Raw genomic sequence first — 23,725 nt, forward strand, 5'->3', positions numbered from 1 at the left:
AAGATGAAACAAAGACATTAAAATAAATTTTATCCATCATTTCATCCTGCAATGAAATATCATTAATGGTAATCACAGTCACAAAGTTGGAGAGAAGTACGAAGGAGAATTTTTTTAAGAAAAAAAAATAGTAAGAATATTTCACAACGTCCCCTGTATACATCACGCGTAGTTTTACTTCACTATTCAGGAATCAGCTAATTGAGTAGTGGTAAGGTACTCAAGAAAAGTAAGGAAAATAGTCATGCAGGGAACAACTTGACAGCAGAAAGAATCTGAAAATCTTGTAGGAATAGATGAGGATTTTATTTACTGCTGAAGAGCTAAGTAAAAAGTTTTTCATTCACCCTCAAAAATTAAATTGTACTATAGCATAACTTCCACAATGCTTTTTTTCTTTGACATTCTTCACTTGCTGTTGTTTGTTATCATACTGTAACTCCTTGTTTAGTAAACTAGTCTTCAGTCTCAGAGATAACACTTTGTCTAACATATTTTAAACAAGAGCGTGGCAACTGGCATTCTCATGATAAGTAACAGTTAATGAGACCTTAGAAGCAGTTCTCAGATTTTGCCTTACTCTTTCCTTCCAACTATTTCTTCCTCCCCATAACTTATTTCTTCTCCTCCCAACTCCTCTTCATTGCTTAATACCATAATTTTTCATGTTCTTCAATGCTCAAATGGGAAAAGAGGGTTAACAATGCTAGAGCCTTGCTCCATTTCCAAAAAAAAAAAAAAAAAAAAAACTATTTTCATCCTAAACTTAATATTTTGTGGTAATAAAATTCTAAATATTCTCACTTCTTCACCAAAGTTATGGCCAAGAAGGGAGGGGAGAAGAAAAAAAGAAAAATTGCCAGTCATGGCTGATTTACTAGATAGCAGTAGCAAGAATTAAGGTTTCATGATCGTCTTTTCCTCCAACGCAGCCGAATTTCACTTGTGCCATGCAAGTGAACGTGGAGACACCTTGCTACTTCTTAAATATATATCAGAAGGACTGTTCCATTTAGCTGTAAGCTATGCATAAAAGAGAACACAGATCTGTGTAGGAAAACTTTGCCTTTTACAGAGATGACTGTGTTTTCCTCCAGCATTTAGGAAACAAAAAAGGAAATTCTTACATTATTATTTTTAGCCATATTTCAGAGCTGCATCTTAAAAAATGACCCGCTCTGTATTTATTTTAATCCTCTCTCTTTGCAAACAACAACTAGTTTGTCTAACACAGGTTAGTCTGATACTTCAAAGAACTATCATGCTATTTCTTGAAAGAGTCACGACCTTTATTCAGCCAGTATCTACCAAAACTCAAGTCCTGCTGTTCCTGCTCACGGGTACTTGCTAGACCATCTGTTCCACAGAAATGGCTGGGATTTTAAAATACTCGGCATCTCTTCGAGCTGCCACTGAGCTGAGCTTTTAATAAACAGGCACAACGCTTCCATGGCCACGGGAAGAGCAGAGCCAGGGCGCCGAGCTCCCCAAAGACGCCGGAAAACGGAACTCTGATTTCACGTTTTTGTTTCAATAATGTATTTGTGCTGTTTGACGATAACAAGCCCTGAAAAAATATATATTATTAATGGCATAAGCATGAAAATAATTAAACAGGAGATTTTTAATATGTAAAAGATTAAAAAACACATTAAAATTACGTAGTAGGTATATAGGAAGGTAACTCATGCCATTCTGTAAAGAAGAGTAACTACTTAGGATTTAGGTCTCACTCAAGCGAGGAAAAAGGCGTGTGTGTTTGCAGGTGGCTAAGAAATAAACTATCTGGGTTTTGCTCAGCCACTGCTGCAGAGGGGACATGGCATCAAAAAAAGAATAGCAAGCAGAAGAGTTTTAGATTACCAATAATTTTAAAACTTGCAGGAAAACTTGCTTACCTGTCATAACAGTTGATATCATCCAGCCAGCAACCTTGTTTCACAATTTCGATGGATCCGGAAATATTCTTCCACGTAGCAAAGCAGTGTCGCCTTTTATCTTTATCACCATAGCAAGGCTCGATGCCACTGCGGTTTGTTTTATCCTTTTCCCAATTAGCGTTGTAGTAGATGCACTCTTGTGTTTCTGATCTGCCAAGTATGGCACCTTGTAGGGATTAAAAATAAATCACAATTAAACAGCTTTCCGAAACACATCTGAACAGTCCAAACGACAATATTGTATTGTGCCCCGTGTCTCTCTCCCATGTCACCGGCCCAACACGCACTGTGGCATCAACCATGGCCACAATCAGAGGCTTCACCCAGCAGAACCGAGGGCTTCAGAGGCCCCAAGCCTGGGCACGATGAGGGCTCCTGGGAGGGCAGAGTTGGAAAGATGCTTCTGGGGGATGCAATGCATGAAACCTTCTCATGCACCCACGAGCATTGAGGCAGCTAGGGCAGGAGGGAGGAATAACTGGCTTTTTACTCCTGTTTTTATCTTGTCGAAGGCTGCCAAGAGGATGTCATTAATCTTCATGTGAGCGCCAGCATTTAACACATTAAAAAACATGGGGGGGGGAGGAAGGAGAGTGACTATAACTCCCTAAAGAGTCAAGACTCATTTCAAAATGAAGGAAGGGGCAGAAGGATAACAAACCGTGTTTACTTTGCTTTCACACCTATCTGATCTATCCAAGAGAGGCGGTTACATAACGTGTCACGTCGCAGCGCAGATTTGAGAGTTTTGGGAGCAGCATCTGCAGGTCAGTATCATACATATTAACTGGTATCACTCGAGACACCGGCACCGCGACACGCCAGCTCCGGCGCTGCAGGCCCGTCCCCTGGCTCCGTTTGCAGAGCAGCAGCAAGACGTGGCACCAGGGGACCGGCTCGCTGGAAGGGCACCCACCCCGTAGCACCTCCCCAAAGAAGCCTCCACTGTGAAACCTGCTAGAGAGGGACCAAAAAGCCACATCTTGGAGCGGTAAGAATTATATCAAAACACAAATTTTAAACGAGCACTGAACCTCAGAGGCGGGCGCAACGCTGGGCATTTCCACCCCACCACCTTTGGAAGCTTTCGGCACTGACGCGTTCCCAAAATAGGCAGAGGATGTTGCTTACGCTCCTTGGGAAGGAGCCGAGCTGTTCCACGGGAGAACGGCACGAGCCAGCTGGTGACGCTGCGAGGTGCAGCATGTTAACTATTATTGCTTTGTGTTGAGAAGGCCTGACCTTTACATCTCCCAGCTATGGCAAGAAACAGATGAGGCAACAGATTGAACAATTTGGTTCTGTCAGTGCAATAAAGCAGAAGTCCTGGATTTCTCTCACACGTGCCATTCCTCTGCTGCTGCTGCCAAGCCTAGCCACAGACAAGCTGAATTTGATGAAATTCTGAAGTTACACTAAAATCAACTTTGCACAAATATTTTTTTCTCATAAATGCCTTCTCTATAAACAGCCTTTCTTATACGTTAAGGCTCTGAATCAGTACAACATACGCAATTGGCCAGCAACCAAACCGTGGTGCAGTGACCTCAGATCCGAATGGAGCATCCAACCGCAGTATCTCCCTAGGGGCTGGGTGGACATTTGTGTTGGTTGCCAGACAAAACTCATGCACGGACATCCTAGAGTGACCTTGGCCTTATCTTCCAAACTGGACAAACCGGAACAAGGTGTGAGCAAGGACAGAAATGAGCAAACTGCACACGAGCGCAGCACTGAGCCCAGAGAAAACATCTGCTTGTGACCACCTCTCCACAAGGAGGACAAGCCTTAGAGAAATAGGGTAGTTGGCATTTATGACCAAAAAAAGAGTCCGCTTGGGTTCCAATTTAGGAACATGCCTGTAATGAAACTCCTTTCAACATTCCGAGGGCTGACAAATATTTTCTTATGAAAATTGTTGAGTCCTCAGGAAATCTCCTACTCAACCTCAAAGAGCCTAATGCTACTGGTGAAGGAAGCCGCGAGAAGGCACCAAGACAATCCCAAGATCTGAATGTTTGGAAAAGAAAAACATAGTCTAGAATGCAAAAATATTCTAGTATTTGATAGAATTCAGTTTCAGCATGAGCACAGAGAGCATTTCACATGCTCTGTTCAGTGTTGTGATGAGTTTGCTCATGCATCCCTAGACATTTGTGCTCATCCCAAAGTTGCAACAAGACGAGAGAACCAACATTCGCTACTGAACTTCTGAACTGCTGTTAATATGTATTACCCCATAACTGTGAGCAATAAACAAATTTATTAGATTTTACATGAGCACTCTGGGTAGCCTCACTTCAGGAGGAATTTGAAGGACTGTCTACCATTTTTTGCAAGAAGAAGGTCTATAAAAGTGCCTGAAAAAAAAAAAAACCTGAAAGTGAATTTTTAAGGTAAACAATAACTACACATATCTAATAAGAAGGACTATACCATTACAGTCTCAATTAAGAAAGGGATTAACAAATAGCATAGGAAGTACAAGTTCTCCTTCACAGATGCCACTATATTCTCCCCAGAAGGGGAAGAGAAATTCAGACTTTTGGAAGTTCTGTCATCTGGGTTATATTTTCTAATCCTCAAAGTGAGCAACACGACCTTATTGGTCTGTAATGCACGAAGGGTTTCAGCACGAGGATTTCATTAATAATTCAGAGCTGCGACTATGGCCTTTATTATTTCGTGCGTGTCCTGCTCCCATCTCCTTTAGGGTATATTTGGTTGGTGATGCCATGTCAAGAGCACAGCAAATCCAGTCACAGAGATGTGTTTGTTCGTTGGGTTACAAAACCTATCAAAATCTGCAAGCTGAAATAACGAAAACGGCCGAAAAAGCTACGGAGATGGCTTGGAGGTGCTGAGATCCAAGTCTTCGGAAACCAGCCTGTGTCTGCAGACTGCTCTGGTGGGTCCTCCTAACGTGTAACCAACACCCCCTCAATTAGAGGGGACCTGAGAATAAAGCAAATCCAACCACATTTGGGTATGTCTTCCAGCACTAACCTGACTTCTTCTCTAGGTAACATTTTTGAGATGCAGCAACTTGAGCCAGAGATGCAAAGGACAGCACTGAAGTGTGACATGAGCGATTGCACCCGTATTTCCTGGCTGTCCCTTGCAGGGCAGTGAACTTCAACCCGTTCTCAGCACTAATGACCACACTGATATGGAAATACGTGCAGGAACCCTCCTGTGAGGGGACAACTTTTTGTCTGTTCCCTAGAAGACGTAAAGTGTAAGAGAATTGAAGTGCCCAGTCCTGCAGCTACTTGTACTTAGGATAGAATAGTTACTTGAATTGTTTTATGAATTCTATGTTCCAGAGGAAATTAAAGTTATTCCAAGCACAAGGATCTGCAAATATATAGAGAATGGAGAGTTTATCAGAATAAATTAGTCCAATGGAATACCCAGAAGTACCACTGGGACTGCACGCTATGCGAGTTATCTAGGGGACAGAATAGGCCCTAAAACTTAGTCACCAAAAATTTAAACTCTAACATGATTCTTAGACAAAATATACCAATAACTGGGCCAAACTGCACTGCCAGTGCTAGAAACACAGAGCCTCCACATAGGGTACCTGTCTCCTGATGCTCCTGCCCCAAACTCTCAAAGAGCAAAGAAAAAGCAGTGCTCTCCGACCAAAGCCTAAAGAAACCATCAAAGCTAGAGCAGGAAGATATGAACCACGGGTGGCTCTCGTGCTCTTTGGTTGCAACTGGCAGAATTGCCATGTTGATGCTCGAGAGATTTTCACAAGAAAAAGGATGTACCTTGAAATAAACACTATCTCGATAGCTTAGAAACACAAGCAAATTTCCTCCTTCTCCACAGCCTGCGGAGAGCACAAACGTTACCCCTGTCTTCTGTAGAGCAGGAGGGAACCAGCCTGCAGAAAAGCAGGGATGGCTCCTGCACACAGTTTTAATCCGCTTCCCACCTGCTGAGAGCAATAACTCGGGAACGCCCATGTGTGACTCACTGCAACACTCTGATCAAAGCGATACTTTGTCCAGGTTGGCGTTTCTAAGACTTCTTCTCTGTGAGCTATGAGATATTGGAAGAACGTCTCAACTATGAGCTATGAAACATGTCAAGAGTCCCACAAGGAAAGACTGCTCGTTAAAAATTCCTGCAACTTCAAGGATGGATGGGAATACTTACGAGAATGGTATCTGCTTTTCAACTTTCCTTACCTGCTTAAGTCAGGAGATAGATGATATTAATAAAAAAGAAGTTTTCTCCAAATTTTTCTACACTGTGCACTTAATATGTCTTGCAGAACTGCAGAATATGCTCAGTATGAACACAGTGCCAGTCTATGCAATGAGACGTAGGAAGTTTCTCCCTTCACCTCCCCTCTCCAAACGCACAAACAGAGGAGCAGAAGTTGGCCTGTTCATAAGAGTTGTATATTATATTATACGCACAGGGACCAGGCTTCACTACTATATGAGAACTTCTTTCCAGCGGTTGTAAATGCCCTGCCAGCCTGAACATAACAACCCGTTCATCCCTCCCCTTTCTTTTTCCCAACAGGGCCAGCCCTTTTGCCCGAAACCAGCCCAGGGACCTTGCGAGCTGCTCGGCTGTTTGTTTGGCCTGGCCTGGGCCGCAGCAGCTCCTGGCTAACGAGCAGCCACGCAGTGACCAGCAGGTGCTGGCAATTCACAGCTGCCCTGGCCCAGGTGAGCCCTCCGGAACACGCGTGGCGCCCATGGAAGCGGGAATTGCCTTGGACACGGACCGGGGCAAACGGAGCCATGCGTGTGGAGAAAGGCGGCGTTCAGAACTGGAGGCTTTAAGCCTTTAATTGCTCCCCCACTCAGCTGAGCTGGGAACTCAGAATTCAGCTCTGCAACATATTTATGGAGCATCATCACGCTCCACTTCGGTCTTGGCTGCTGCTCCAGCCTGGCCACAACAGCGAGCCCGACACGCTCCCTTCCCGGCTCGCCCTTCTCGACCAGGCTGCCCAGAAGTACATGCAGTTTGAGGTGAAACTTCACTGATACTTCCAGGGTACCAACACTGTTTTCAATCTCTAGGAAATGCTTCTTCAAAGGCACCCTAGGATTGTGCATGACAGCCAAATCGCATTAGTAGCTCGTGCTCTCCACATTATAATGCGAAACCACTTTCTGAAATGCATCTCTAAGTTACAGTGCAGGCAGAAAAAGCAGACTGTGCTGAAGAGCCTCACAAAAAGCTGAACTGGCACAAACGGCTGGGAGTAATCCCTTCCTTCAGCCAAGGAAGTCAAACAACTGTCAAACTACAGCATTAGGCATCTGAGTAAATACCTAGCATCATAAAAATGTTAATGTGCTTTTGACTGCTGAACCTTCTTTCTAAAGCAAAAGAATAGTTGCATAACCTTGAATTTTGCTTTATCAGTTTAATTCCATTTCTATTTTTGTCTTGTTTATACAAAGTTCCAAACCTTCTCTGTATCGACAAAGATGCTGAAGTTTGTTTTTTACTTTATGTTCCAAAATCGGTACCGAGTATATTAAAAAAACAAAAGAATAAAAAAAATCCAGCAAAACTAGCCCTGTGCCTGCAGCTACCCGGGATGTCGCTTTCCCTGGCTTTTCCAGGGGACTGCATTACTTGGCTCGTTGTATGCAACGTTGAATCTGATGATTATGTGAGAGTTCCCATCCACCGAGCTGCGGCCAGCCCATATTTTTACAGACAAGAATACCATTGGTAAGTCGCATCCCTGCTTTTCTTGCTTTCAAGCTCCTCGAAAACCTTCACAGCTCTCTGGGTTTGGGCACAAGCTCTCTGGGTTCGAGCTCCAAATGCAACACTGCGTGCAGCTACAGGAATGCAAAACCTGCCCTACAACTAGGCTGGCTGTGAACCACAGGACTCACCTGTACTCTCTGAGCAGAAAAGCTCCGAGTCCTGAATGCACCACGGAAGAAGAGCGCAGACAAGCTGGAACCACCTAGTCCTGGAATTATTTTCTAGAGAAAAGGGAAATCTAGGGCCCAACTATCTTACAGAGTTTTGATTAACTTAGTGTTTTCATCAGATGTAATTCCCACAAACTAAGCACCCTTATTACTTTTAATCCCTCTCTTCCCCTTCCCACGCTCTGAAGGCATTACATCAAACGGAGCTTGGCTTTAGGAAGTGAGAATTAACTGAATTTTCACTATTATTATGCCTCTTTTAAAAAAAGGTAGAATAAGTTCGGATCTAAGTGATTGGTAGATTATCAAGAACTTCAGGACATTTGAAATTCATGCCACAACGAAAAAAGCAATGGCACAACATAACAATTTCCTAACATATCCCAGTATTAGACTATTCCTCTGCTCCATTTTTGTTCATTTTTATGGATCCCTATGAAGAAATTTTCTGCCATCTATTGTGTCATTTTCATACTATTGCTAATTGAATATGGAAAAACAAGATTGACAAATAGAAAAGCATACCTAAAAAGGAAGTATTTCAACACTAAAATTAGTTTTTTAAACTCAGGATCCTACATGCTAAAACTTAACCATCTCATTAGATTGTATTTGTCAGCAAAGATTCAAAAATAACCAGCTAGGAGAGGGAAATATTTAAAACACTTATTTAAAACCTGTCCCTGTGCTCTATAGTGTAATTGTGTAAAAGGGACTTAAGAGCATGCTACATATTGGACAGTCAGCGTATTTTTTGTTATTAGAACAGTTAAGTGCATCCACTGCTACAACAGTTGTCTTGAATAAATCATCAAGAATCTAGCATGAGAATCAAATCAGTATAAGAGTGATGCAAGACAGCAGCTTTTATTTCCCCCACCTGCATACTAGTACTTACAAATAGCCTGCATTTTCTTTTTTTTCCCCCCCTCTTCCCCCCCTCTTTTTTCTTAAAAAAAGGCCTTTCTAAAAGTTTTTCATGTCTAATATGAACCAAGGAAAGCACAGGCATCTTGAAATATCACAGCTCAATAGAATATAAAATATATATACACAATCTATCCACATCAAATAACTCAGGAAAAGATCCAACTACAGAAAAAAAATCATTTTCCTATTGAAACAATTGCACATGAAAACCAAAAGTTATTCATTTGCTGTCAGTCTAAAACATCTTTTAGAAATTCAGGATTATTCCTGGAATTACCTCCAGGTATGAAGATAATGATAGAATGTTTTATACATCTAAACATTTAAAAACTAAGACTTCAAAGTCTATTTCCATGAAGATGAACCATGCCCACATACTTAGTAAAACTGAAGTCAACAGAACCTAAGTCCACTCTTTCCTCCAAGTTTGTTATGCAAACTATTCACAACTGCACTAAAATCTTACCTTTACTGACTGGGCCTAGCAAAGAAAATATGAATAAATTGACTTTTGGTACAATCTGACCTGATTATCTACACTATGGCAAACTAACCCTAAACCAAAGACATTTACAGCATGCAAATCGATGAAAATTTGCCTTAGAGAAAGTAAGTGTTTGAACAAGCCAGGTCTGCTTCATTCAACCTTGCAAGAATGCCTTAAGAACCCATTGGTCAGAGGTTTGTATAAAATTCTTAGTGTTTTATCATTTCAAAATATTAACTAAAAGTATTAAGATTATCCACCAGAATTTTCTTAAGCAGTTACTCTCAGGAAGTGAAGGTCTGTATGCTGAATGAAAGGTATAAGGGAGCCCCAAATAGTTCTCACCTAAAGGATATACATGTGCTTTTGATGTGCCGTAACTGGCCACTCTGGTCCAGCTAGGGGATCACCGAGCCCTGGGTAATGCTCCGGAATTGGGAGTGCTCACATTTGCTGTTTGAGGCTTGAATTCAAATCTTTTGTTTTTTTCTCTCTCCGTTGCTACGTCAACTGCAATCAAACTCATTTCAATGTTGTTCAGTGATTCCCGAGTTCAGTAGATCCACACGAGGCAAGTAGGAATTTCTCCTTTCCAGCACCCCCAACTGGGCTGGGATGATGAGGGGCTCTATTCCCCACATTCCTTGAGTGCCTCCAAACTTGACTTCCAATGGGGCTCCCTGCACTTATTGCTTCTATCCTTCCTTCCTTCTTGTAACTTGCACTCCAGCCTATTTGCCAAGGATATCCCTTTGCTCCTAGAGGAGCTAAAAGCTCTCCGAAGAGGGCTAGCTGACCAAAAGCAGCAAATTCGAGCCAAGCAGCCTCCTCCTGCTGTGCAGCCACCCTCTTTAATGGCACATAAGGGACCATGAACACAGGACAGATCCTCACAGCATCACCCCAGGCCACATTACAGATCTCCACAGCACTAACCCCACTCCAGTACCAAAATCCTGATTTTGTTACAGAATTAAAAAAAGAAGGCCCACACATCACTGGGGATGGTACAACAAAACTGAAACAAAAGGTAGAATACTGAGTCTCCAAAGCAGACTCACAAGAACCAAGCGTTATTTATTATCCAGATACGTCTTCTCCAGTCGCGTACAGACGTAAAGTATCTAACAATCCATCCATCCTGAGGACATGAATAACATACAGTAATGAGCCCTCCTGCCTTCCTTGACTTTAAGACACCACTGGGGTCTAGAAACTGCAAATCAAACGCTTTACAGAAACAATTCTGCTAACAGACTTATGCAATGCACTTGGTAGCAACAGCAGAAGGTATAATAAAAATAAGAACCTGCTTTAATATTTAATGGAACTACCCAAGATGTGTTTTACTGAAGGACGATCGTGTAATTTATTAGTATCAAAATGACTCCTTTCATTTAAAACTTCCCAAGAAAATATATCAAGTTTTCAAACTTGACCCACACAATCTTCACTCAATAAATAAGCAAAGAAACAGAAAATCTAGTTTCTCTGCATCTCAGAAAAACACTTCCAAATGTACTTTTTGTACAGTTTTTGTGCAGCTTTGTATTTTAAGTCAAATTATAGCTTTAAGGTGCTCAAGAGAAAACACACCTGTTTATTGCTAGTTGCCAGGAATATCCAAATGTGTCACTTTTACAGTACTCGGAGAGGATATTTGGTATCTTTCTATATAAACAGACATACATACAAGAACGGTGACGACAGTTTGCGAGGTTCAGAAGAGAGAGGTGATAAATGCAATACGACCAGTCCTAATCAAGATCAAAGCTGCAGGAGAAGGCAGACAGACAGTCTAGACCGCTCCGCTTCTCAAAGCCTAAGCACATAAAAGCAACATCTGCAAAGATCATTAATCACATTTAGTCCACAATCTTATCACCTCCCAAGCAAGGAGAAACAACTTTTACTTAAAAATCATATGTTTATCTATGACAAGCATTTTAATTATCTTTAAATTAGATATTTATCATTGATTAGAAAGCTATTATGCTGATTTTGAAATATGCTAGGTTAATTTTATGTACACTTACATAGTTCCTTGAATGAAGAATCTGTGGGCGTACAGGATAGAAGGAAGTATTGGTAAGGAATCTCATTGAGCAACATTTATTTTTGCATTCTTAGGATAGGATGGAAATAATTTAAATCCTTTTATTAAAAATGTATTACACCAAACCAGTTTTCTGCTGAAATTTCCCCACACTCCCTCATTATGTGTAATATCCCTCCCTCATGTGTAGTATTTGTCATCAGAAAGAGGCCCTAAGAAATTATCAGAACTACTTGAAAAATTTCCTTCAGTTTAGTAGATCAGTGTGCAACTTAATTATGTAAATGCAAACTGTTTGGAGCATAAAATAAGATCTATCCTTCAACAGGAGGCTGGGAGAAACCTACCCACCAAAAATCCATCAGTTTATAAATCTGTGGCAACAGCTGGGAAACTTTAACAACAAAATCATCATCACAAAACAAGCAACCGCAACCAGTAAATCCTGCATCAAACAACCTCTTAACACTACATTGCATCCCACAAACTCTAAGGAAGTATAGCAAGTAGTTCAAAATCTATGATTCTTATGCAAAACTTAAATGTTATATTTTACAGTTTAAAATGACCTGTATGTAATTACAACTTGTTTACATTTATTGGATATACTGATTTTCCAACTATTTATACTTAACTTTTCTATCGTCAGAAAACCCCTTCGCATCTCATTTCTTAAACAGATTGAGAGACTAAGAATTCTCAACACCAGAAAATTTGTAGACATCATCATCATTCCTGGAAGTCTTTTTTCTGAATCCTTCCCAAATCGCCAACTTCGTTTTCAAAGCTGGAGTGTCAAAAGGGACATTTTTCAGCAATAACCTCACGGATGCCAAAGCAACACAGTCTCACATCGAAAACCATCGGCATTGCGCTGTGTATCCGGCACATGCAGGGGAAGGAGCATCCTGAGGCTCTGCAGTATTTCGGGAGTTCATTTGCTCCTGTTCCACTTCAAGCATTACCCATCTTCAGCCCTACTGACAACAGATTTTTAACCTTTAGAACATGCAGTTTAACAAAAGTGCATTTTGAGGCACCTACACCTGTGGTAAACACGAGGCTCTAAGAAATGCCCTGGTATCCTGCAATTTAAGTTCTTTACTTCCTTTGGAAGAGAGGATGAGGAGTTAGCAGGAATTTCCTGCAGAGCTGCCAGGGCAGAGGGCCAGTGACAAAAAACATCAAAGCAAAGCAATGTGAGCAGCTCACGCTATGAGTGAGTGCAAAACACGGGGTTCTTTTGATGTTTAAGTTGGACTCTCTCGGTGCCAGCCAGGGCAATCACTTCTGCTCCATTGTTCACATGATCTCTCTGATGGATTCCACTGAGTATTCCAGGTTAAAGAATAAGCATTCGAGTTACACAGGAAATTTTAAGTACTAAAAAAAAAAAAAAAAAAAAACCCCAAAACCAAAAACAACAACAAAAAGGTGCAGAGATTCTTAGAGCTTGGCTATTTATCTTTAAAAACTTGGGACTGGGACGGGTTGAAAATTTTTTATTTTGCCAAATTTTAACTAGATAAACTTAATGGAATGATTAAAACTAAATGGAACATTTTTGTTTTGTAACTAGCAAAGAAAAAAAATCATTTCTGTGAAGCTTCATTTCGATTACATGGAATATATTCTACTAAATTCTAGTATACAAACTTCAATTGCTAGTCTCCGCTCCTTTTTCTCACGTCAGGATGAATATACAAATATTTGGTAGAGGTTCCACCAAAAAGCCTCCCGAACAGCGTTTATCACATTCAGACTCTTGCTCCCTTGGCCATATACCTCTTCCCACAGACCTAAACTACTGCTTTGCTACAAGTCCAGCTGCTCCCTTTGGAAAGGGTGCTTTGCCTTTTGGAAAAGAGGGAGATTCTTCACTACAAGAGTCCACGGACAGCAAAGTGAGCACCGTCCTTCCCAGTGAAGCAGCTGAGCAGCAAAGAACTGCTGTTTCTCAGCTTCTTGCAGATGCACCTTTTGCACGGCAAGGACAGCCTCCCCCGAGGGCAGGGATCGCTCCTCTGTTTTTCGGTGGAGCAGGGAATTAAACGGGCACCCTAAAAGAAGTCACATTGGGGTGATGCACGTTTTGAAAAAAAGAAATCCAGAAGCCTCTGTAAGTGAATATATAAAGCAAGGATGTGCCTGACAGAAAAAAAACACCACCACCACAAAGTACAGTCTGGAAACTAGAAATTACTCTTCTAAATACAGATATTAAGAAAAGGATATCTATTGACCTGAAATTCTCTGTAGGATATGATTTTGACCCTGTACTTCTTATTCAAGCAAAAGCAGAAGGCAGACCAAACAGTGAAAACCAGAACATCGATGCTGTTGCATCATTAAGAAAAAACGTTTCACAATTTGACAGATAACAGCCCTAAACTTGGTGATTAAAACACCAAGTGCCACGCTAATGAAAGCCTTCAACAGGACTCCTTAACCACGCTTGAAACACACTCCCCCTCAAAAGATGACGACACTGATCTCGCCAATACATACATATCTATGAAGAAAAAGAGACAGTTGCTGTACCCCACTAGTTTACCTCTGGAAAAACCTGACAGACAGCTTATCTGCTACACAGTCTCCAAAACCATTTGTAAGAAATTACTGGAATATCGGACACTTCCAGTTGGAGCTTTTTTTTTTCCCCCCCAGTTGCTCTACTCAAAAGATCACTAAAAAGGAGTTTAGGTTATAATTTCACTCATTAATGCTCTTTCCTATAGGCAAAAACTCAGCAGTAGCTCCCAATCTATATTTTAAGTCATGGTAGAAGCTACATGGTTGCTTGGAATAACGCCAGTTTCTCACAAAATTCCTTAAAAATAACATTCCTCCCATTGCAGATGGAGGCAGACCGAGAAATATCTGTATGTAGACCATATATAATTATACGGAGAGGTCAAAGCTAAGCAATTATCCTGAGCTTTTGGTTTCACAGTGCTTTGCAAAACAAGACCACCATACAAAGAAGTGGGTGAAGGTACCTGCACGTGGATCGGGAAGCACAATTCACCAGCTCTGTTGTTACACGTTTAGCACTAGCAGCATCCATGACAAAGCAGCAGCAGGAGGCTGAGGACACTGAAGCCACCTAGCAAGAATCCACTACCAGCCTATATCCATTTGCAGGGTATTGTTGCCACTATTACTAAAGTCACAGGCAATAAGAAAGCTTGGGCCAGGAGCATGTTATATTGAATACACTGACACACTATGCTCCAAACCTGGAGAGTGTGAGGATAACTTGGACATTAACCCTGTTTCAGATCAATAATACACACTCATAGAAACAAATTAACTACCCAGCACTTCCTTTGAACCTGGTATCATGAATTTAAATGGCACTTGGCACACTTCTACCTTCAGAAGCCCTTCGTGCCCTTGAGCTTGCCTGCTCTCAGAACTGTGTAAGAGAAACAACCATTGTGTCACAACTGCATTAGGAGCTTTAACTCTTCAAAAACATACGGCAAGCGGAAGCAAAGTGAACTTTGCACCTGATGATAAATGCTGATGCAGCTCCCTCCCTAGCCACACAACTGCTTGGTGCAGCCCAAGGAAGGCTGCGGAAACCTCCCCAGCTCCTTTCCCAGCACAAGATTGTAGTTAAACACAAGCATAAGTGAAATGGAAGCGTATCCTTAATGCAAGGAATATTCTTTACTGTTGACATCTCAAAGATGTATACGTAGAAAAACTCCAAAGTGCTAAAACTGATGCTTGAACTTCCTTTGCTCAGGAAGGCATGAGAAAATAAGCACATAACTATTTTTCATTAACTATTGAGAAGATTTTGATATTAGGGTACAGACTTGGTATAAGAGCCATGAATAAAAACAACAGGCCTGACATTTCCACTAGAAACATTATTTGGAGGACAATGTTTCAAAAGTATCAGACAATAACTTGAGGTTTATCCACAAGCCTTTAGTAAGAGTCTTCAGTGATCAGAAATCACTTGAGGTGGAGGTTTCATCCAGACCAGGTTTAAGTGTATCCAATAGAACTATCCTCCATGAATTCACTCACTTTGGGGAAACGCTTACAATTTACACTATGTTTTGAAACACAAAGTTCTACAGTTTAATCACACGTCTGTGAATGTGCTTTTTTGCCTCAAGTAGCTTCATTGATCACATTACCAGATTTGAGGTGAAGCAGGTAGCCAGGAGGCTGAGCAGGACCAAAGGAGAAACTATCAAGGCCCCAAAGGCATCCAGGGATGTTTCATGTAGCTACCAGCTACAGGCAATAACCTGCCATGTGCCAAATACCTGCATAAAGGCAATTAATTGCAAGTTCTTGATATGATTTAAAAGAGAATGAGGCTTGAAAGCTAAATTCTTCTGATGCTTGAAATTCTGAGGACACTTCTAAGGCAAGAAAAACGAAAACTAAAGAGATAAAGTTGCTTAAATTTTCTTTAGAATTAGTTACATACATACTCATCTCTAATTTTATTTCCAGTTAGGATAAAAATGCATTTTTAAATCTGAGAGAATGCATTGCCTTAATAGTAAAATAAAGCCTCTCCAGGTATTAAGGAAAAAGACTGAAAGAAGCTGATGCATTATTAATGTTGTGCTTTCCTCAAGATAGCCAGCAAATCCCATTACGCTGCCATTTGCTTAGAAAAGCTACATTTCCAAAGGTGTACTGGAGCATCTTACAGAGCAATGGAAATCCTGCACTGTTGTTTAAAGGCTCCTGCTGCCAGATGCTCCTGAAAGAAGAGTTCTACTCAGGGCAGAGACCAGCACTCTTCTTGCTGTAAGCAAGGAACTAGTTCAGCAACAAATACTCCTGCTGGTCCAGAAGAATATTAAAGCTTCACAAATCTTGGATCTTGCCCATTTCTTCTACAGTAGTAGACAAGTGTTGAATCAGTGCATTAAAAGCTGAATCAGTTAAGTTCAGCAGGAGAACCACTCTTCCCAATTAGAGCCTTTTGAAATGAGTAGAAGAAAAACTTCTTATTTCTGTTTTCCAAGGGGTAATGATTATCTACAGCTAGTCAACACAGTCCACAGATACGTGGTCAATCAGTGGCAGAACACCAAGGGGGACTCGCTCTTCTGTCCTGCTACTCAGCGGCAGAGTTCGAGACACAAGTCAAGGAATTCTAGACTTTCACGAACCACTTCTCAGAGCAAAAGTTTCCTTGAACAGAGACTGACATTTACCTTCTTTTATATATATATCTGTATGTACATACACACACACATATATAATAAAATATATTTAAGTTTTATATGTTCTACAGCCAATGTGGATGTAACATTCAAACCCTTATGAACCTTTGCACTGTTTATTTGATCAGTGTTATTTTCACAAATATCAAGATGGATTCTCTCGTTCTGCTGGAAGCTGGATTGTCTCAGGCTTACGTACCACAAATCAGACACATTTAAAGTTATGTGGAGAACAGACTTTCTGAAGTGTTGCCTTAAACTTGGGGAATAACTTGATTTGATAGACCACTGTATCAGTCTCAAATTTCTTCATTTCCTACCTCAGTTTATGATCAGCAAACCTCAGAGCCGAGAGAATTTTATCACTCATTAGTTTGACTCAGATTCCAGCTTTAGCAGTTCACAAAACACTCTGTAGAAATATGGGATTTGGACCTTTCTGGTTGGCAGTCAAGCATTCTCCTGCTATCTGTGCACTATGCAAGAGTTTGCAGTGGAAAAGGGGCTGGACTAAGTAAAGGATGACAAGAAACGTTTCACTGCCATACTACTGATCCTTCTCATACATCTATAGGGAGAACAGCAGGTCTGTAGCGGTGAAATGGAGAAAGATGCAGAAGGATAACAGGGGAGCAATGAGATCCTCAAAACCACTGTGAAAAGAAAGGCAATTATTTTTAAGGATAGAGGTCACTAACAGTGATAAATAGCTTCATTAGTTTTCATTTCTTGATTAACGTGCATAAGGAACAGCTCTATACATCAGCTGTGCTGTGTCATTTTGCCTTGATATTTCACCTCCTAGGTCAATTTACAGAGACTCACTGCAAGCCCTCGTTCCACCCATCTCATTCCAAGCTCCTCTCATCCTTTCCCCCTTGTCCTCATTTGATACCACTTGCAGAAAGCTCCTTGCATTTCTTCCAAGTTGCTTTTGTTGGTTTAGCAAATTGAATCAGCCCAGCACTATGCCAGACAGCCATGAGGGCTGGTGTTTGGGAGGGTTCAACTGACAGTGAAGTGTAACTTCACCCTAAATTGGGTACGTGGGGGAGGAAGAGGATACAGAGGAGAGGAACTGCAAGTCTCCCAGCCCTCCAAGCAGTCTTTTCTTGTATGTCTTGTCATATACAAAGCTGACAAGACTACAAGATGCCAACACTGACAGGATGTTTTGAAGTAACACTTTTCATTAGGTATGATTTGTAAAGTTTTCACCCTGTGTCAAATATAGAATCTAGCTTAAAGCAAGTAACGCAATCTAAAAATGCCATACAACAGAAATTAAGTAAACGCCCTTCAAAGGTGCCTGGAGAGAAGAGAAACTTCTTACCATACAGAGAACCAGGACTTGTCATCAGATTGAAAAGAAAAAAGTAACTTGGACTGGAGAAGGACAAGCTATGATGAAGGATTACTTTCAGAAGTAACAGCTGCCACCTTTAACAACAGAAGCTGCTCTAAGAACCCTTTCGGACAGGTAGCAGAAGCTCATTCCCCACGTTGAGCTACTGGATGAACAAACAAGAAATATGCACTTTGCAAGCTTGTTTCTGAAGTCTTATTCCACTCCCGAATGCCGCTTTTTTCTCAGCAAAGGCTACGACCTGCCGCATGGTGGGTATGGCAGTCCATGCTTCAACAGCGGGTTTCCCAAACAAGTCTTAAGTTTGCAAACAAGCTTCTCCCTCAGACAAGGGTTAAGGCTGACTTGGGCTCAAAGGAAGACACTGAGAACAGCTTCAAGTTCACTTGGCCACTCGGCTCCCCTTGAACATACTCTGTGAGCATGTAAATATCCTGAAATGCTATGAAAAAAACAAATTCAAGCACACATTTTTACCCTTACATATGTGAAAAGTGCGTACTTGTCACCCGCCTCTTCTCTCGCATATTGAGAACTGCTAGCACTCGGATAAGATGCAAGAGGCTGAGTTGATGTGCTGTACATTACTTGTTGAAAGAAACTTCACAGTCTGACCAAGACGTGTATGTTGAAGTGAAAAATACAGATAAGATTTTTTTACATGGATATCATGACAACTACTACTTGCCTTTGCTAGTAACGAAAGCACTTCCAAGGCCAAAGCATTTATATTTTGTGTTATTACAGTATTACTATTTATATACTGGAGGAAAAAAAAAAAGGTTATTAAGATTATATTAAAATGAATAAGTACTTCAGCAAAAGCTTGTAACAAGGCTGTTGAACATTTCTACGTCACCAAAAAGCTCAGCCTGCTCCATTAGGCAACTTTTTCCTCCCAAAACTGCTAAAGACATTTCACCAAACTCTGAATTTTACTAATGATTGCCTACACCAAATCTAAGAACTGGAGAGCTTCTCTTCTCACGTGTCCTTATAGTAATATCCTCTCCCCTCAACACGCACACACGAGAGTCCATGAAGCCTTTTCAGGACTAAGGCACTGAGTTTCCATTGAAACAAAAGGAGGGACCTAAGCACGTTCAGTGTTTTTGATTTGTTTGTTTTTTAAAAAGCCTCCAACTAATGTAATTGTGTACTTCAAGTGAAAAATGACTTTACTAAAATTGTCAATTTTTTTGGGGACATATTTTTTCCAAAATACTGGCAAGTCGCTCCACATTGTCTAATGAGTTTGGGGTGGTTGTTTTTTTTGGGAAGAAGACAAAAAGGCAGGGAGGAAATGAAAAACATTGAGTTTTTAAATAAGCTTCTTGCAAATTGTTTGTGTTTCCAAACCTTGGTCTTAGTACATACATGATACATTAATTAAGATCTCGTTATTGATTTATACCATTCTGTAGAGGGAAGGCTAGTTGAGACTTTTTTTCTCCTAGTGCATGCCTAAAACATTAAATTAAAAACACAATCAAAACCAAAAATTAATTTGGAATTAAATTTGCAGGATTTTTATTTTTAAAAGCAGTTTAAGACAATTTTTAAACAGGGATTTGTTATACTTAATGAAATATAATTATTATTAGTAGTAATTTGCAGAACAGACTCTTCTCAAATTAAGGATCAGAGAATTAAAACCAAAACATTTAACTAGTGGCCTTCTCTATACTACTTTTACTGTAAAGTATCTTCATAAAGAAATGGAAAAGAAAGAGAGACTTATTTACTATAAAAGGTATAGAAAATTTAAGCAACTGTTTGCTACTTTTTAAAAAAAGCAACTTTAACAATCTAAATTTAATCCTGGAATATGAAAATAAAGAAAATTTTCCGTTATGCAATTGCAATGAGTTATAGAGAACCATCTGCACCCTCTACTGACAAACACTACAAAAAAAAAATCTAAAATTAACAGCTATTTCCTGCTATGTTTAATTTTGTCTCATACACTTAATATAACTAAACAATGAAATTAAACCACTTCCCTGTTTGTTTGGACCTTCCCCAGAATTCCTAGAAGGTGAGTTTTTGTTGCTGTTTTTTAAATCTTATAAGGCTCAATAAAATGATTGGATATATTTAGAAGCGACTTAAATGCAGACTAAATTTGAACTTACATGCTGATACTGACATCAAACCAATCCACACACTCAAAATGCAACTGACAGAACAAAGATCACTGATCATTTAGGCAGTATTTAAAAGCTAGAGATTAGTGTTATCTTGATAAGAACTCTGAATCTGAAAAAAGTCATGCTTTTATGCTTGCAGTTGCAAAGAACTGCCAATCACAGGCTTGCATGCCACCAAAAAAGAGAAACTACTGAGAAAACATCACAAATACCATCAGCTATGCTGGTCAAGGCATAGCCAGCACGTGCATGGAACAGAACCACTCAAACAAGAAACGCAGCAAGAGCAGGATGAGGAGTGACACAGCAGAGTCCCTCAAGGCTCTATCACAGGACATACGTCTTTGAATACATTATAAATGACCCAAAGGAGAAGGCCAAGGGCACCTCAGCAGGTTTGCAGATGGCACCAGGCTGCAACCTGCCAGCCAGGGGAGCCCACCTGGGCTACAGGATTGGGCAAAGAGGAACCTGTCAGTTCAGCGAGGACAAACACAGCGCCTTGGGACACAGCACGTCCTGCATCGGTGCAAGCCCAGCACGGGGCTTCCTGGCACAAGAAACACAGTGAAGAACCTGGGCAGGTCCAGGGCCACAACGATGGTCAGGGCTGGTTCCCGCGGTTTAGGAGAGCTGGGGGAGCCTGCAGAAGAGGAGGACTCTTACGAGGGGCCTTTCAGGCCTGAAAAGACAGAGCCAGGCTCTTTACTGAGGTGCACTGCAAGGGAATGAGACACGAAGGGCACTGATTAAAATCGGGATGGTTCTAACTCTGTGTACGGGGGAAAAGTCTAATATTTTTATTTAAACTTTTCAGTAATAATAATGTTTCTCTGCCCTTGGACAGTTTCAAAATCTTAATGGACAGAACCCTGGTCCAAATTAATTGTTGACTCTGCTTAAAGTATAAGGCTGGAGCAGATGACTGCCCAGTGACCCAAATAAATTTAAAAACTTATAATGTCAAAAGGTAGCTCCAAAAGGAAGCTACTGTTTATATTCAGTAACGTTGCATTAAAGCTTACAATGATTTTCTAATATAAAAATAACTCTAGGCAAGTATCTTTTCCTTAAAGGCTGTATCTACACAGGGCCAGGGCCTGTCAAGAGCCCTGAGGAAACCCTAAGCATTATGGCCTGACCACATCCATTCCACACAGCTCTTGACCACTGACCTCTTCATGGCTCTCTGCTACGTTATTCCAGCCCCAAAGCTGGAATTACTGCTATTTTGGGGAATACGGATGATTTCCAATTTGAATGTCCCTAACCATGCCTAGAAGAAGCCATAGCCCAATGTAAATCGATATTCACAGCACACTGAAGGTACACGTGTCCTGAAAGGAAGGCCGCGACCGCGCTGCCCTCGAAGCTGTGTGCCATCTCACCAGACACCAACTGGCACGGGCTAAACTGTGCCAGGGAAGGTGCTGTTAAGCGGTATTCATGTTCACTTTGTGGCCTCATTTTACTAAGAATTCTAGGAACAGCCAAAAAAAGACAAACCGCTATGTCAGAAATGAGCACGGATCATCCCTAGCAGCTTCTTCAAGTCTACAGTCAATCATATTTAGACCATGAACTTGCTTTCCCCTCACTGCGGTGTTTTCAAGAGTAAAAACTGCACATTGATTTATGTTCACCAAAAAGAAAAAAAAGAAATGATTAGTATCTTTCAGAAGCGGCATCTTAAAGCTTTTATCATCTTTTCCATTTCTAAAAACAATGGACATACCCATTCAACTTAAAAATCTCAGGCCACCACAAACAATTTTGCGACCTTTGTTAAAAAAGTTAACTCTATCTGATAACACACGGAATGCATGCCACTTTTAAATGGAAAATGCAGGAAGCTAAAGCCTGTCCAATAGGCTGATCTGTGCTATAGAAAAGCAACCAAATTCTAAACAGAGAAAGACCTTATTCTCAGCTTTTAAAATAATTATAGAGACATTTTCTGAAAACGAGACCTTTGCATGCACTCAGGCTTCACATGGCCATCAGGTATAAGCTTTAAACTGAGCCATTTGAATTAAAAGAGGAAAACACTGCTTGTTCACTGTCAGCATTTTAAAGACAGCAGAGTCTTCCAAAATGTGTATTGAGGCACAGAATGAAGCTAGATTAGACAGTACCTATCTCCTGATACTAACTAAATAATGCTGTATTTTTGTGTTTGCAGCTTAATTAATCATTTCCCCAAAGTTCGGGGAACAAAAAGAGTTTGAGAAGTCTTCTTGGGCTTCATTTTAGGTAAGATCGACCACCTACAAAATGCTGATTCTTCTTCAGAATTTGTTTGACTTGGCTTCTAATTAAATACTCATTTCAGTGTTTTCTGTTGTACTATCACCTAAAGACAGCTTCAAACAAATCATTAAAATGAAGAGCATCTATGGTATCTTAACAGAATAAGGAATCTCCAAAGGTGATATCCAGCTATCAATTACTTGAACAATACTCAGCTTCCTTGCCAACTAAAGATATTGAACATCACAGGAAGGACATATTTACTTACAAGTCAACGTAGTATAATAGTTATTCCAAGCTTTCACAGTGAATAACTCGAGAATAACACTTAAATTATAATAATTTTGGACTGAGTCATCATCCAGATCGAATAGCTTACACCAGGTTAACCATAAATACCCACAGAATATTAGTATTTTAGTGACTTTTGAGATCTCAGCAATACTCAGTTTGCCCTCAAAACCAACAACGAACAGGAAGGCTGAACTGTCAGTACACAGAAGTGTTCCCGTTCTTCCCATGGGCGCGCTGCAAAGCCACCAGGCTTTTCGGTTCCACAGCTGTCATTCAGACCTTGGCTGGCACCAGCACAACAGGAACAATGTCATTTGCTCTTCTCCATAATGAAGTTTCTGCCCGAAAGCCACACTGGCATAGTTTATTAAAAGGATCATGACAGAGAAAGCTCCAGAGAGCTACAGATATTCTGCTCATCTTTCTTTGACAAAGAGTGAGAAAATGGGATTAAACTGGGAGAACTGTGGAACAGGAGCTCGGCAGGAGGAGGAAAAGAAACAACAACAAAAAAAACCCACACACGTCTTTCACTGAGCAGCTATTCCATTAAGTAATTGAGCGTTTTGTGAGAGCATCTACGTAGAGCTGATTAGAAAGACGTATTTCATGCCTCCAATACCCACTCCAACAACACTATTGCTCCCTTCAGGTGCTCCAGGTGTAGGAACAGGTAATCTTCCCACAGATGCTTCCCACATTTCCAAGTGTTTTTCCAAACCTTCCAACCACATTACCCAAGACTTACACCGTCCGTTGGTAAGCAAATCATCTGTCTTTTTCTAGGCAGATCATTTGCTTCCAGTTACAGCCCTAACTAGGAAATTCACATCTAAACCATGATTTTTGACCTTTCCCATCAGGAGCTACTTTACTGTGAAACTATAAGAGAACGGCACTTTCGCAGTATTTATTGCGGTAACAAATCCTTCTCCACCAGCAATTCAAATCCTTGATGCAGCTAATGTAAGTTTGGGATTCTTAGCCACAAAGCTAGGCAATGTAAACAATATGGCAGTAAATATTCATTTTTTGTGGTATTATGCCTAAATATTCCCTGCTTCTTGGCACTGTAGTCACAAACTGTTTCTAAGGGGATAAAAAGCCACACAGAT

General features: G+C 40.7%; 1 protein-coding gene across 2 annotated transcripts in view; it reads right to left on the bottom strand.

Moving 5' to 3' along the window:
* Positions 1-23,725, bottom strand: part of ACVR2A (activin A receptor type 2A) — a 46,704-nt gene that overhangs the window by 17,301 nt on the left and 5,678 nt on the right. For both annotated transcript variants that reach the window (XM_088529155.1, XM_088529154.1), the window contains exon 2: positions 1,899-2,106. In XM_088529155.1, coding sequence (XP_088385281.1) covers positions 1,899-2,106 — 208 coding nt within the window. The remainder of the gene's footprint in view (positions 1-1,898; positions 2,107-23,725) is intronic.

The sequence above is a fragment of the Tinamus guttatus genome, unplaced genomic scaffold (assembly GCF_059628265.1).
Source record: "Tinamus guttatus ecotype Peru unplaced genomic scaffold, ASM5962826v1 Tinamus_guttatus_pri_ptg000325l, whole genome shotgun sequence".
Taxonomy (NCBI): domain Eukaryota; kingdom Metazoa; phylum Chordata; class Aves; order Tinamiformes; family Tinamidae; genus Tinamus; species Tinamus guttatus.